The sequence below is a fragment of the Propithecus coquereli genome, unplaced genomic scaffold (assembly GCF_000956105.1).
Source record: "Propithecus coquereli isolate 6110/MARCELLA unplaced genomic scaffold, Pcoq_1.0 Scaffold907, whole genome shotgun sequence".
Taxonomy (NCBI): Eukaryota; Metazoa; Chordata; class Mammalia; order Primates; family Indriidae; genus Propithecus; species Propithecus coquereli.
Window position 1 is genome coordinate 260,222 of NW_012155363.1, and position 12,875 is coordinate 273,096.

General features: G+C 62.1%; 2 protein-coding genes across 3 annotated transcripts in view; one reads left to right on the plus strand and one right to left on the minus strand.

The window, feature by feature from the left end:
- The first annotated feature begins 390 nt into the window (after positions 1–390).
- SLC2A6 (solute carrier family 2 (facilitated glucose transporter), member 6) lies at positions 391–7,464 on the plus strand. 2 transcript variants are annotated; one of them, XM_012664711.1, is made up of 10 exons: positions 391–566; positions 1,115–1,277; positions 2,257–2,463; positions 3,100–3,199; positions 3,800–4,011; positions 4,324–4,476; positions 5,123–5,231; positions 5,376–5,561; positions 5,670–5,815; positions 6,711–7,464. In XM_012664711.1, exons 1-10 carry the CDS (start codon positions 430–432, stop codon positions 6,864–6,866), a joined length of 1,569 nt encoding a protein of 522 aa, XP_012520165.1. In that variant the 5' UTR covers positions 391–429; the 3' UTR covers positions 6,867–7,464. The 2 variants fall into 2 exon arrangements, with proteins under 2 accessions (XP_012520165.1, XP_012520166.1); XM_012664712.1 differs by lacking the exon at positions 5,376–5,561.
- Positions 7,465–8,358: 894 nt separating this feature from the next.
- CACFD1 (calcium channel flower domain containing 1) overlaps positions 8,359–12,875 on the minus strand; it is a 10,603-nt gene continuing 6,086 nt past the window's right edge. Inside the window, exons 4-5 of the mRNA XM_012664710.1 lie at positions 10,442–10,549; positions 8,359–9,915 (exon numbers count right to left, since the gene is read on the minus strand). Of these exons, the coding sequence (XP_012520164.1) occupies positions 9,825–9,915; positions 10,442–10,549 (199 nt within the window). The 3' untranslated portion in view covers positions 8,359–9,824. The remainder of the gene's footprint in view (positions 9,916–10,441; positions 10,550–12,875) is intronic.

The following is a 12,875-nucleotide window of genomic DNA, read 5'->3' on the forward strand; positions in this document are numbered from 1 at the left end:
CGCCGTAACCTGACCGCCGGCCCCTCCCCGCCGCCCCGGGGCGCCCCCGACCTACCCGGCCGGAGAGGCGAGGGGACCCGAGCAGGAGCCCGGGGCGCGCCGTGGCGGGCGGGAGGGAGGGAGCAGGCGGCGCGGGACAAGGGCTCCCGGCGCGACCTTGGCGAGCCGCTTCCCCTCTGCGCTCCCGCTTCCCCCTCCGAAGAAGGGTCGCCCTGGGCGCGCCGCCCCCGAGGCCTCTGCCTCGCGGGACCCTCCGCAGAGCGCGGCCCGGGGCGCACGCTACGGCGGCGCCCGGGAAGCCGCATCCGAGCATCCGCACGGCGAGCGGCCGCCCCCATTGGTGGGCGCGGCTCTGCAGGGCCGCCTCGCAGCCAATCGTGGCCGAGGGGCGGAGCCTCGCCGGTTCGGGCGCCGCTGCGGGCTGGGCGGATGCTCAGCGCTTCTGCCGCCAGCGCCTGCTCCTTGCTGGGGACCATGCAGGAGCCCCTGCTGGGAGCCGAGGGCCTGGACTATGACACCTTCCCGGAGAAGCCGCCCCCGTCGCCGGGGGAGAGGGCGCGAGTCGGGTGAGAGTCGCCGGGCTCGGGGGCTGCGGGTGGGGGTTGGGATGGCCCTGGTCCCCTCCAGCGGGCAGCTAGCTCCCGCCCTGGGTCTCCTCTGACCTTCTGTGAGTGGCCGCCACGGTCCCTCCTGCCCTAGACACTCTAGTCCTATTTAAGGAACTAGTACCCCTTAGGAAAGGGACGACCCAAGGGAGTACAGGGCCTGTTCCCCAACAGGCACAGACTAGTAGACTGAGGCCCAGGGAGGGTGAGGGGCTTGCCTGAGGTCACACAGCAAGCCTTCAGCAGCCAAGTGGGAGGCAGAACCTAAGCTGCCTCTTCTGGAGAAAAGGGCTCCAGCACCAGTGTCTGGGCCACAGCCATGCGCTAACGCCCTGGGAATTTCCCCAGTAGCTGGTGCTCAGGCCCAGGGGGGTGGGGGGAGGCACCAATCTGAATGGCCCTGGCCCCCAGTGCTGCCCGCTAAGGTGGGTGGCCACTGGGCTCAGGAAAGGCAGCAGTTACTGGAGGGACTCAAAAACCCTGGTCCTTTTGTCCACCGTCGTCACCAGGGCCCTGCAGAACAAAAGGGTGTTCCTGGCCACCTTCGCCGCCGTGCTAGGCAATTTCAGCTTTGGGTATGCCCTGGTCTACACGTCCCCCGTCATCCCAGCCCTGGAGCACTCCTTGGATCCGGACCTACATCTCACCAAAAGCCAGGCATCCTGGTTTGGGGTAAGGACCATGCTCTGAACCCAAGGGGACCGGGGGAGCTGGGACCCACTGACCTCTGTCCCTACTGGGGACCTCCCAAAAGCTCTGCTCTGGCACGCCCCCTGCAGGGCCCTGGCACCCCTTCCCCCACCCACCCCAGGCTGCCTGGAGCGTGGGGTGAGGCAAGATTGCTTTGATGAGGAAGTGAAAGCCAGTGGAGAAGGCGTGGGAAGAAGCATGTGGGGTGGCGTCCTTCAAGGTCTCTACCAGGCCCCTGTGCCCACAGCCAGGCTGCCACAGCAGCGCAAACACCTCCCTGGATGGATGGGGGCAGGGCATCGGGTGCCGCTGGGAAGAGGACTGTCCCAGGACAGATTGTGCGTTAACAGAGAGGAAGACCCCAAGAGTCGCAGATTCTAGAATTTCAAACTCAAATTTAGAATTCCAGCATAGCAGCTAAGACAGCGCCCCAGCTTTACTGAGCACTTAGTATGTGCCAGGCAGATGCTGGGCACTACACGGGAGCTCAGGGACTCCCAGGGCCAACCCCCACAAGGTAGGAGCTATCACCCTCCCCATGATACAGGTGAGGAAACTGAGGCTCGGACAGGCTGCACAATGTGCCCAAATCCCACTGCTAGTTAGTAGCAGAGTCCAGGCTGGTCCTGGTCACTTTACTCTTCAAATTGTAAAGTCCCAGGGCCTTCAAGGCACAGAATTCTCCTGTATTAAATTGGCAGACACTTAAACATCAAGCTGGACAGAACCACTGTGGACACGTGGTGCCTCCTAGAGCAGGACTTCCTGTTGTGACGTCCCTAACAGATGGTTGTCCAGACACTGCTTTTACACCTCAGGAGACAGGAGGCTCACTACCACTGTGGGCCTGAGTCCTGGAAGGCTCCTGGGGCCAGCCTGGGAAAGAAATCGTCTCTAGGCGCTAATGAGATACGGGGTGCCTATCAGGGAGATGTGTCTGAGCACCCCCTTGTCTCTGCAGTCTGTGTTCACCTTGGGAGCCGCAGCTGGCGGCCTCAGTGCCATGGTACTCAATGACCTCCTGGGCCGGAAGCTCAGCATCATGTTCTCGGCTGTGCCCTCGGCGGCCGGCTACGCGCTCATGGCAGGTGCCCATGGCCTCTGGATGCTGCTGCTGGGCAGGATGCTGACGGGCTTCGCTGGGGGACTCACAGCTGCCTGCATCCCGGTAAGGCCAGGACTTCCAGCCAGGCCCCACTGCCTCGGCGTGGGTGCTGAGCCACCATTTGGCCAAGGCCTCCCAGCTCCCGTGCTCTGTCATGAGAACGTCTGCCTTCCCTGCAGCTGCCCTGGGAGCCGCCGCTCACCCTTACCTGGATACCTACTTTTGTCTCCATGTCCCCAGCTGCCCCCACTCTGGACTTTCCAAACTTTCTACTCCATTTCTTGGCCATGGGCAGATGCATTGCTCAGTTAGAGAAAACCCTAATTGAGCAATGGGCAGGAAAGGGGAAGCCCCTGCCCAGCCACACCCCTGCCGGGGCCTTTTTATCTTATCCAATGTTCTGCACGTGCCCAGCCTTCTGGCCTGGCCAACGAGGGGACGGCCATCCCTGGAAGGACCCGACTCACCTGCTCAGCCCCGTGCTACTGTTTCAGAGCTGGGCGCTTCTGCTCACTTTATGGTTAGGGAAATTGAGGCCAGAGGGAGGTCAGGCAGGCTGCCCAGGGTCACACAGCAAGTCGCAATCAGGACAGAACCCCACCAGAAGCCCCGTGAGCCACGGTCCACAGGGCCCCCCCAACCTTGGCCAGGCCCAGGATCCTCCATTCTCACCAAAGCCTGGGGGCGGCTGTCTTGCAGGTCTACGTGTCTGAGATTGCTCCCCCAGGCGTTCGTGGGGCCCTGGGGGCCACGCCCCAGCTCATGGCAGTATTTGGATCCCTGTCCCTCTACGCCCTTGGCAAGTATCACCCTGCACCTCCTGTGTGTGGCGGGGCCCTGAGCAGATGCGGGTGGAAGGGAAGGAACACACCCCAGAGCAGACCGGGCTGGGGGCCTGGCTTCCCGGCCCCGCCCAGCCACCCACTGTGCACCTCCAGGCAATTGCCTGCCCTCTGTAGTGACAGGCCCAATCCTAACTGGGCGTGAGGACTCCTTGCGATCCACAGTCCTCAGACCACCTTTCAACAGCAGAACGCTCCAGTCGAACAATCTCGGATGGGAAGTCCACACAGAACAGAGATCAGAGAGCAGCTGCTCTGGTGGGAGTGGGCTCGGCCTTTGGGGGTCGAGGCCCAGGGCCTTGCCAGCTCAGCCTATGCCCCCCACCCTGCCATGACCCTTGAGACCCTCCGAGGACCTCCCACTGTGTGCCAGAGACTGGGCAATCCCTACACACACACACACACCCCCGACCCCCAGATCACGGAGGCCTGGGGCAATCCGTGTAGGCTTCCTGTAGGGGTAATCCCTGGACTAGACCTTGAAGGACATGTGAGGTTGCTCAGGGCTACAGAGGGAGGGGCTCTGCCTGGCCTGGACCCGGCCCCTCCTCCCCCAGGCCTCCTGCTGCCCTGGCGCTGGCTGGCTGTGGCCGGAGAGGCCCCCGTGCTCACCATGATCCTGCTGCTCAGCGTCATGCCCAACTCACCACGCTTTCTGCTCTCGCGGGGCAAGGACGAGGAGGCGCTGCAGGCGCTGGCCTGGCTGCGCGGGGCCGACGCCGACGTCCAGTGGGAGTTTGAGCAGATTCAGGACAACATCCGGAGACAGGTGCGGGAGGGGCGGGGCGCCCAGGCTGGCAGACCCGCCGCAGCACCCAGCTCTATGTGGCCCTGGCCAGTCATGAGGCCTTTCTGAGCCTTGGCTGCTCTTCTTGGAAAACAAGGATAATAGTGCCCGCCAGTCCAAGGGCCTGGGGCTGGGGGCGGCGGCCTGTCCCCAGAGCCCAGCTGCCTAGTGGCCAGTTCTTTCCTGGAGGAGGAAAGGAGGGGGCTTCTCACCTAGCCCCAGGCAGTCTAGGGCAAGGTAGTACCTGCCAGAGAGGATGGCAAAGCCACCTCAGCAGCGGCCTCGTGTTTCCAGAGCAGCCGAGTGTCGTGGGCCGAGGCCCGGGACCCCCACGTGTACCGGCCTGTCGCCATCGCCTTGCTGATGCGCCTTCTGCAGCAGCTGACCGGCATCACGCCCATCCTGGTCTACCTGCAGCCCATCTTTGACAGCACCGCCGTCCTGCTGGTGAGTGCGCCCCGCAGGCGCTAGCTCAGGGGATAGGGAACCTCAGGGATCCCCCAACCCTGAATGAGCGAACACCTGCCCTGTGCCAGGTGCCAGGGAGACGGCAGATCTGAAATCTGTGCCATGTACCCATTCTCAGAATGTTTTTAAGTCAAGTTTAAATGTTTTAAAAGAAAATACGCAGGACCACAAAGGACCAGGTTATAGAAATGTGGACCCCTCGGGACCGTGGACCCTAGGTTCAGAGCCCCTGTGGCTTCTGCCCTTGATGAGAAGTCACTTCCGCTTTCTTCTCTGCAAGGCAGAGATAGCAGCCTGGCTCCACAGGGCCGTCCTGAGCTCCGAGCCAGATGAGATTTGAAGATTAGTTAACAGCACAGTTTGACAAGTCGTTGTCATGCCTGGATTCTGTGCCAGCTGGGCACAGGGGTGGGCACAGATGTGCCCCTGCCGCAAGGCCCGGAGGACTAGGACAGGTGTGCAGAGAAGGTGCCCGGCGCATGGTAGGTGCTCGCAGCCCGGTGCCCCGAAGGAGCCATGGCCACCGGGGCTGTGGGCCTGAGCACCCTGCAGCGCCTTGGGAACAGGGTGGGGCATGGTGGGGGGACAGAAGCAGCCGCAGGGTGTCTCAGCCCCCTCCCTGCAGCCCCCGCAGGATGACGCCGCCATCGTGGGGGCCGTGAGGCTCCTGTCCGTGCTGATCGCTGCCCTCACCATGGACCTCGCCGGCCGCAAGGTCCTGCTCTTCGTCTCAGGTGAGCGCCCCTGCCCCAGCACCCCACTTGCTCCTCAGCTGCCACATGGCCAGCTGCGTGGCGGCCACCAGACAGGAGCAGCCAGCAGAGGAGCAGCCAGCTCACAGGGTCCTGGCCCCACGAGGGCCGCCCGTCTGTCCACAGCAAGTGTCATGTTCGCTGCCAACCTGACACTGGGGCTGTACGTCCACTTTGGTCCGAGGTCTCTGACCCCCAACAGCACCATGGGCCTTGAGAACGCGCCACTGGGGGGCCCAGAGCAGCCCCTGGCCACACCCACCAGCTACCTCACCCTGGTGCCCCTCCTGGCCACCATGCTCTTCATCATGGGTAGGTGGGGCCATGGCCCAAGGTGTGGGTGACATGCATGGGATGGCTGGAGAGGGGCCTCTCCCCGCCACGCCTGGGGCCTGAGCCTGTCCCCTCCCTCCCTGGCAGGCTACGCCATGGGCTGGGGGCCCATCACCTGGCTGCTCATGTCCGAGATCCTGCCTCTGCGCGCCCGTGGCGTGGCCTCGGGGCTCTGCGTGCTGGTCAGCTGGCTCACCGCCTTCGTGCTCACCAAGTCCTTCCTGCTGGTGGTGGTGAGTCTCAGCCCTGGGGACCCTGAGGCCCTCTGCAGCCAGTCAGGGGCCGCTGCCCGAGCCAGGGGCTGTGCTGAGGACTTGTCTATCAGGCCATTGTTCCCTCACGGGGTTTGACGAGCACACACCCCTCAACGCCGAGGCCAAAAGCAGTCAAGTGACAACCCGGCAAAGGCTCTTCTTTACGAGAAACAGGAAGGAGCCGGGGGAACCGTTCCGAGAAGTCAGGTCATCTCCCAGGCCAGGCAGGACACAGCCCCCTGGTGGGAGCCCAGAGAGCCACACCCACGTGCTCCATCTCCCTCAGTCCCGGGCGCTGGTCGCGGCGGCACGCCCTAGGGCACAGGGGCGCGCTCCCCACCCCCCACACACAACCCCCACACTGGTTCAGACCAAGAGGCCTGAGACCAGCCAGAACCCGAGTCCCAGCCACAGGTTCCCACAAGGCAGAACCGCTCAGGCCAGCACCCGGCCCAGTCCGCTCAGTGGCCGGGCAGGCCGGCTGGGGAGGGCAGAGTGTCCGGAGTGCTAAGTCCACCTGCGGTGGCCCAGAACAGCATGCCCGGCCAACTCACGGTGGCAGCTTCCTGCGGGCCGGAGTGCTGAGCACCAGGATGGAGGTGGTGCCGGCGCCGAGGCTGCAGCCCTGCTGCCAGGCAGGTGGGAAGTCCTAAGCCAGCCCCAGACAAAAGTCAAGGCCCCAGAGGCCATGCCGAAACATTCGGGTTTTGTCCTGGAGGCAGTGGGAGCCCTGGGAGGTCTCTGGGCAGGGCAAGGACCAGGTGAAGGCCCCCACACATCTGGCCGATGCCAGCAGGGCCCACAAGCTCATCCTGGGGTGGGAGGTCCCTGGGGCTTCTCCTGTGTGACCCAGCACCCCGCTCTGCACCCCCAGAGCGCCTTTGGTCTCCAGGTGCCCTTCTTCTTCTTCGCGGCCATCTGCTTAGCGAACCTGGTGTTCACGGGCTGCTGCGTGCCCGAGACCAAGGGCCGGTCACTGGAGCAGATAGAATCCTTCTTCCGCACCGGGAGGAGGTCCTTCCTGCGCTAGGTCCGCGTCCCCGCCTGGGGTGCCACACCACTGGGCAGCCAGGCCTCTGCGTTGGCCGAAAACCCGAAGCCTGGGACCAGGGGCCAGAAGCAATCCCTACTGCCGCCAGAACACGGAGGACCCGCCAAGGGCGGCCCAGGGCCCACTGGAGCACAGCTCCCGGCTCTAGCCAGGCAGCGCCGCCGTCCAGGGTGGCCCACGGTGTTCCGGCACTTCAGGCAAGACCTGCAGGGAGAGGAGGCAGCCACGGGCCACCAGAGAGCACACGGCCCAGCCCAGGACCAGGCCCTGCGGGGCAACCTGGGGCCTGTTCCTTACTCATGTGAGAAGGACACTCCCCACAGAAGGCCGTAGTGAGGACAGAGAGCAGGGCTGGAGGCAGCGACGTGACAGGAACATGTCCTGCTCTGATCACTCAGCCACCACCAAGCATCTCGCCTATGGGAGGAAGACGGGGCGCTGCCCCCACAGGAGTCTGCGGTCACCCGGGGGGACATCCTGGACTTCTGAGAGCCAGGCACAGGGCCCAGTGTGGCCACTTCCTCCTCCCCAGCCCGGCCTCTGGGAACGGGGGTCTCCCGTCTGCAAACTGTGTTCACCCTATTTATAAAAATAAAGGAACCAGGCCTGCACCCTAGACGGAGTGGGGTCTACTCCAGGAGAAGCCCCGCACCGACAGCCAGGCTAGACCTAAGCTGTCACGATCACCAGGCAGCGGGCCCCACTGCAGCCACCCCGCCTGCCCCTGCGGGGCAGCAACGGGAAGGAGAGAGGCAGGTGGCGGGAGGGGGCCCAGCCCAATCGGCCCTTAACGCGCGCCAGCTGTGCACGCCACGCGGCCCTGGGCACGTCGCTCTCCTTGTCCGAGATGCTGAGCAGGCTTGGGACAGCACCTGTGATTATTTCCTGGGCCTGCAGCCCCTGTTCGGCTGGGCTGGAGGCACCCCTACCATGCTACATGCGGGCCCCCAAGGCAGAAGGGACAGGCAGACGACAGGGAGCAGGCCCACCGATCCAGCCTCGCTTTATTGCTCAAGACTCAGGCCGAACAGTGAGGGGCACAGGGGGCTCCACGGCACAGTGCAGACACTCAGGCAGGAGCGGAGCCCTTGGCCACAAGGACAGACACTCCTGGCAAGGCAGGCCCCCCCTCCGATGGCGCTTCTGCTGGGAGACAGGGTCCTGAGCTCCAGGACCACAGGGCTCTGGACTCACTGGGAACCTCGGGCAAGTGACCTACCCACTCCGGCCTGTGACCAAGGGCCTGCCCAGGACCCACCCAGCTTCCCCAGAGGGCACAGGTGTGAACTTCCTGACACACAGCCAACCCCTCTTCCTGCTGCCAGTGATGCTTTTTGGGCAGGGGCTGGAGGGACCCAGAGCCCCACCACCTGGGCAAGAGTGAGCAGGAGGCAGGCAGGGCCTTGGCCCACCTGGGAGGTAGACAGGTCTTGTGCACTGCACACTCAGAAGGAGACACACACACACACACACACACACACACACACACACACACAAGCGCGCGCGCACGCAACAAGTCTTAGCACTGCACACTTGGGAGGAGACACACACACTAACACAGCCCTTTGAACCCAGCAGTGGCTTGAGGAACCCTGAAGGCACATGTGCCACCAAGCCGGCCACACTGTGATGCCCCTGCCACCCTGGGGCTCGCCTGGCCAGATGCCCGGAGGGCTGCTAGTGACCCAGGAGCCCAGGGATGAGTCCCCAGGGCAGTCGTGAACAGGGCCCAAGCACCCCCTCTGCCAGCCTGAGAGCCTGTGCTCCTGCCGCCAACGCTGACAGGCCCGATAGGTCCTGGGAACAGCCCTGGCACAGCGGCGGGGCTGGTGTCTCCACAGCAAGACTCAGTCCCCGAGCTCCAGGGCCCTGGGGCCCAGGGTGGGCTGGGGCTGGGCCCAGACCGAGTGTTTTCCACACCACCCACTTTGCGGCCCACCTGGCAACCAGAGGAGCCCATGGGCCGAGGGCACAGGGCAGAGGGAGGATGGGATCCACTTCCCGGGTGTCACCTCTCCCCCGCAATGGCCTTGCTCCCGGTGGCCTTGTTCCCGGTGGCCTGGCACGCGGGGCAGTGGGGACAGCTCTCTGTGGGGGGTGACTCTGGCCTCTGCCCTGCTCTGAAGAGGCAGAAGTTCCCTGTGGGAAGGGCTTGGGGACAGGCCGGCAGGAGTACCTGAGGTGGGGGCGTGGGCCACTGCTGACACGGCCAGAATGGTGGGGGCCCCTCGTAGGCGCCAGGGAGTGTCTGCTCTGCCTGCTTCCTTAGCACCAAGGCCTGGGGGGGTGGGAAGGGGCAGAACCTAGTGGCCCAAGCCAGGCCCGGGGGAGGTGGGGCGGCAGGGTGTCTAGGGTGGCTCGTGTCCAAGATTCCAGGGAACGCGGCAGAGAGCGCCCCCACCCTACTGTCCCGTCACTGCCAAAGCTGCTGTTTGGGGTATGGGGTGTGTCCTGGGAGTACTGTGGGTGCCCACAGAAGACAGAGTGGCAGCAGGGGCCATAGCCCCGGGCAGTGGACAGCCTGAGGACACCGCCCTGCCATTCCAGGCCCCAGGGCCTCCGCCTGCCAGGAGGGCTAGGGCAGCCCCTCTGCTCAGCGCCCAGGCAAAGGACCCAGAGGCAGGCCCCGGCTGGACGTGGGGAAGCTGCTCCGGGCCTGGGGCAGACCAGCCGCGGCTCTGCCAACAGTGCAGAGTCCACAGAGCCACCCAGCGGGGGAGCAGGGCCAGGGGTACCCGTGCAGAGCTCCGTGGGCTCTGATCGGCCTCAAGTCCTGCAGCCCAGCACCAGCAGAGTGGAGAAGGGACAGACAGAGGACTCTGGGCACGGGGGACAGGCAGAGGTGCCCCCGCCAGACTGTCCCTCAGGGTCGATGTCCAGGCCTCATCTGGGTGTCTCACACAGAACCGGAGGAGTCGGGGGGGGCTCCCAGCCCCATCACAGCTCCCCCTCCAGGGTCTCTGCCAGCTTCTCCTCATCCGCCTGCTGCCTCTGCTGCTGGATTCTGGCGTAGGAGATGGCGTCGCCCCTGGGGAGAGAGTGAGGCGGCGTCACAGGGAGCACGGGCTCCGGGCCCCCAGGCATCCCAGCCACTGCCCTGCTCCCGGCCAGTGCCCCAGGCGTGACCCACAGGCATTCGGATTTCCAGAAACCTCTGCCAGGTGGCAGACGGCTGCCTCGTCACCTGACGGTGGCACAGGCTGGCTGGGATGCTAGGTTGAGCAGGAATCAGCCTCCACCGGGGCCGTGCAGGAGAGAGGGCGGCAACTGGCCCCGGCGCCTGGTGCGGGCGCCGGGCGGGAAGGGGTTCTCGCGAGCCATGCATTTGCTATCCCAGCTACAGGCCGCAACCGGGCAAGACCGGGCCACCCAGAGGTCTCGGGGGTTCTCTCGCCTTCGTGCCCTAGAGCTGAACACCCCGGAGACACTGATGAGAGTCTCTGACAACCTCTGTGCCTGTGTCCACCACTGGATAAAAGGGGCCACTCTCGGGCCCTGAGACTTCGGGAGGCAGGAAGGGAAGTCCCGCCCCGGGCCGGGACCTGCACACGCACTTTTTGCCCAGAGCAGAGAGTCCGTACAGCACCCCCGTGGCAAAGGCGATGGCGTTGCCCAGCAGCGTGGTCAGAGTGAGGCTGATGATGACGGGAACCACGGCCATCCTGGGGGAGGAGCAGACGTCACAGGGGCGCCCCCACCACGGCGCCACGGCCCTTCCCAGCTTCCCGGAGTCCCCAGACCCTCTCAGACAGCAGGGGGCAGGAAAGATCCCCGAAATCGACTGGGACGCAGGTTCGCAGCCAGGCGTCAGAAAGTCCTCAGACACCCCTGAACTTGTCTGCAAAATTCGGCACGTTTTCTGGGAACAGGATCCAAAGCTTCCATCAGATTTTTGAAAAGGCCTGTGATCCCGAAAGGGCTGGACAGTCATGAGAGGCTGAACACCCCCAACCATCACCCTTGGGGGCCCAGAGAGAGGCTGCGGCCAGAGACTCTGGTGTCCCGTCTGGCCCCTCACCCGCCTGGTGCAGGTCGCCTCGCTTCTCGGAGGCTCAGCCTCTCTCCGTGAAGGGGGCTCAAAGGCCGAGGGACGGCTCGCTGACTACTGAACACGGCCCAGAATCTCGCGAGCGCCTGACCAGCGCAGCACACGAGCCACACCTCGGCCCGTGAGGGCCCCAAGTCAGCCCAGGGACGGCGCATGGGCAGCTCAGGCTGGGCACAGCGCGTGTCCGCCTCGCTGCCCTCTGGCGCCCCCTGGTGGCGGGATCCGCTGGGGCCCAAACACCCCGGGGCTGGGATTTCCAGGCCAGCGGCAATTCCTGGGCTAGCTGGGCCGGGAAAGTCCTGGTGACCTGGAGACCAGCACTCCGTCCTGTCGCTTCCCTAGAGGAGGCTGCCTGCGCAGGAGGAGGGACTCAAAGCCAATTGCATTCAACCTGAATTCCATTCTTGTGGGACCTGTGGTCATGCGATTTTTCTGTAGTTAAAAAAAAAATGTCAAGGCCGGGCGTGGTGGCTCACGCCTGTGATCCCAACACTTGGGGAGGCCGAGGCAGAGGATCCTTGAGCCCGTGAGGATCCTCGAGTTGGAGGATGCTGTGAGCTGTGATTGTGCCACTGCACTCTAGGCCGGGCAGCAGAGCGAGACCATGTCTCAAAAAAATTTTTTTTTCAGAATAATAAAAGAATAATAGAAATTACAAAGAAAAAGAAAGACCATAGGAGGAAAAACCTGACAACACAAAATTAAAGGCAGGCCAGGCACGGTGGCTCATGACTGTAACTCCAGCATTTTGGGAGGCTGAGGCGAGAGGATCGCTTGAGCCCAGGAGTTCAAGACCAGACTGGGCAACATGGCAAGACCCCATCTCTGCAAAAAATAAGAAAAACAAGCCAGGCGTGGTGGCACGCACCTATAGTCCCAGCTACTCAGGAGGCTGAGGCAGGAGACTTGCGCCACTGTACTCCAGCCTCGGTGACACAGCTAGACCCCACCTCTTTAAAAAAAAAAAAGGCAAACAGACTGGAAAAATATTTGCAGCAAATGTAACAAAGGATTATAACATCTTTAATACAGAAAACATATATATCTTGCTAAGTAGAACACTAAGATTCTAAGAGGTTAAAAAGAAAACCAAAAAATTTTCAAATAAAAAAATGCCATTAGAACATATGGGAAAATATTTTACCTCTTAGCTAACAAAGAGATAAATACAAAAGCGAACACGGTCCACGGCACTGGGCGGGGGCCGGGAGAGAAAGGCAAGTGACCTCTTTGGTAAGCAGTTTAGTCACACATACTAAAATCTTTCTAATGATCATAATATCATCTTTGACCTAATAATTACATACCTGGAAATAAATCCTAAGGAAATCACAAACAGAAAAAGTTTTAGCTGATAGAAGTTCGTCACAGCTCGACTTATGCCACGGCGAACGAATTAAGAAATGCATGTTACGGCCACTGAATAAATGTTCCTGTCAGTAAAGTAATGTCTCGTTACACTACGTGAAAACAGCGGGACACAAACTCATTTGTAATGGCTCTAACTGTGAAAAACGGGCTTTAAAAAACTCCTTAGGACAGGACGGGCACACATCAGCAGGTGAACAGGCAGTGGGGCTTTGAGTAACATTTTTCTATTTTCCAAATTATTTTTAATGAATATGTATTACTGTGCCACTTTTAAAATGGTGTTTTAAAAACCCGAAGGATGTGGCGATGCACACAGATCAGTACTCTGTGATGCTGTATTCCTCTGTGACTCAAATACGACGGACACCACCAGAACTGAGCACACACACATCTTGTGCTCTTACTGTCAAAACTACTGGGTCTCCACGAAGGCAAAGGGAGCTTTGGTCTGTATTTATTTCTAAAGATAATATAGAAAATAACAACAAATATCGCTGCTGCCACCAGCCTCCTATGCACCAGGCATTGTTCTAGGATCTTCTGTGTATTAATTTTTTTTTTTTTTTTTT

What these genes read in the sequence shown, in the direction of transcription:
- SLC2A6 (XM_012664711.1), top strand. Translation starts at nt 430, where the DNA reads ATGCTCAGCGCTTCTGCCGCCAGCGCCTGCTCCTTGCTGGGGACCATG. An exon ending in GCCAGGCATCCTGGTTTGGG is followed by an intron (nt 1,278 to 2,256) that starts GTAAGGACCATG and finishes TTGTCTCTGCAG; the next exon opens with TCTGTGTTCACCTTGGGAGC. An exon ending in CCTGTCCCTCTACGCCCTTG is followed by an intron (nt 3,200 to 3,799) that starts GCAAGTATCACC and finishes CTCCTCCCCCAG; the next exon opens with GCCTCCTGCTGCCCTGGCGC.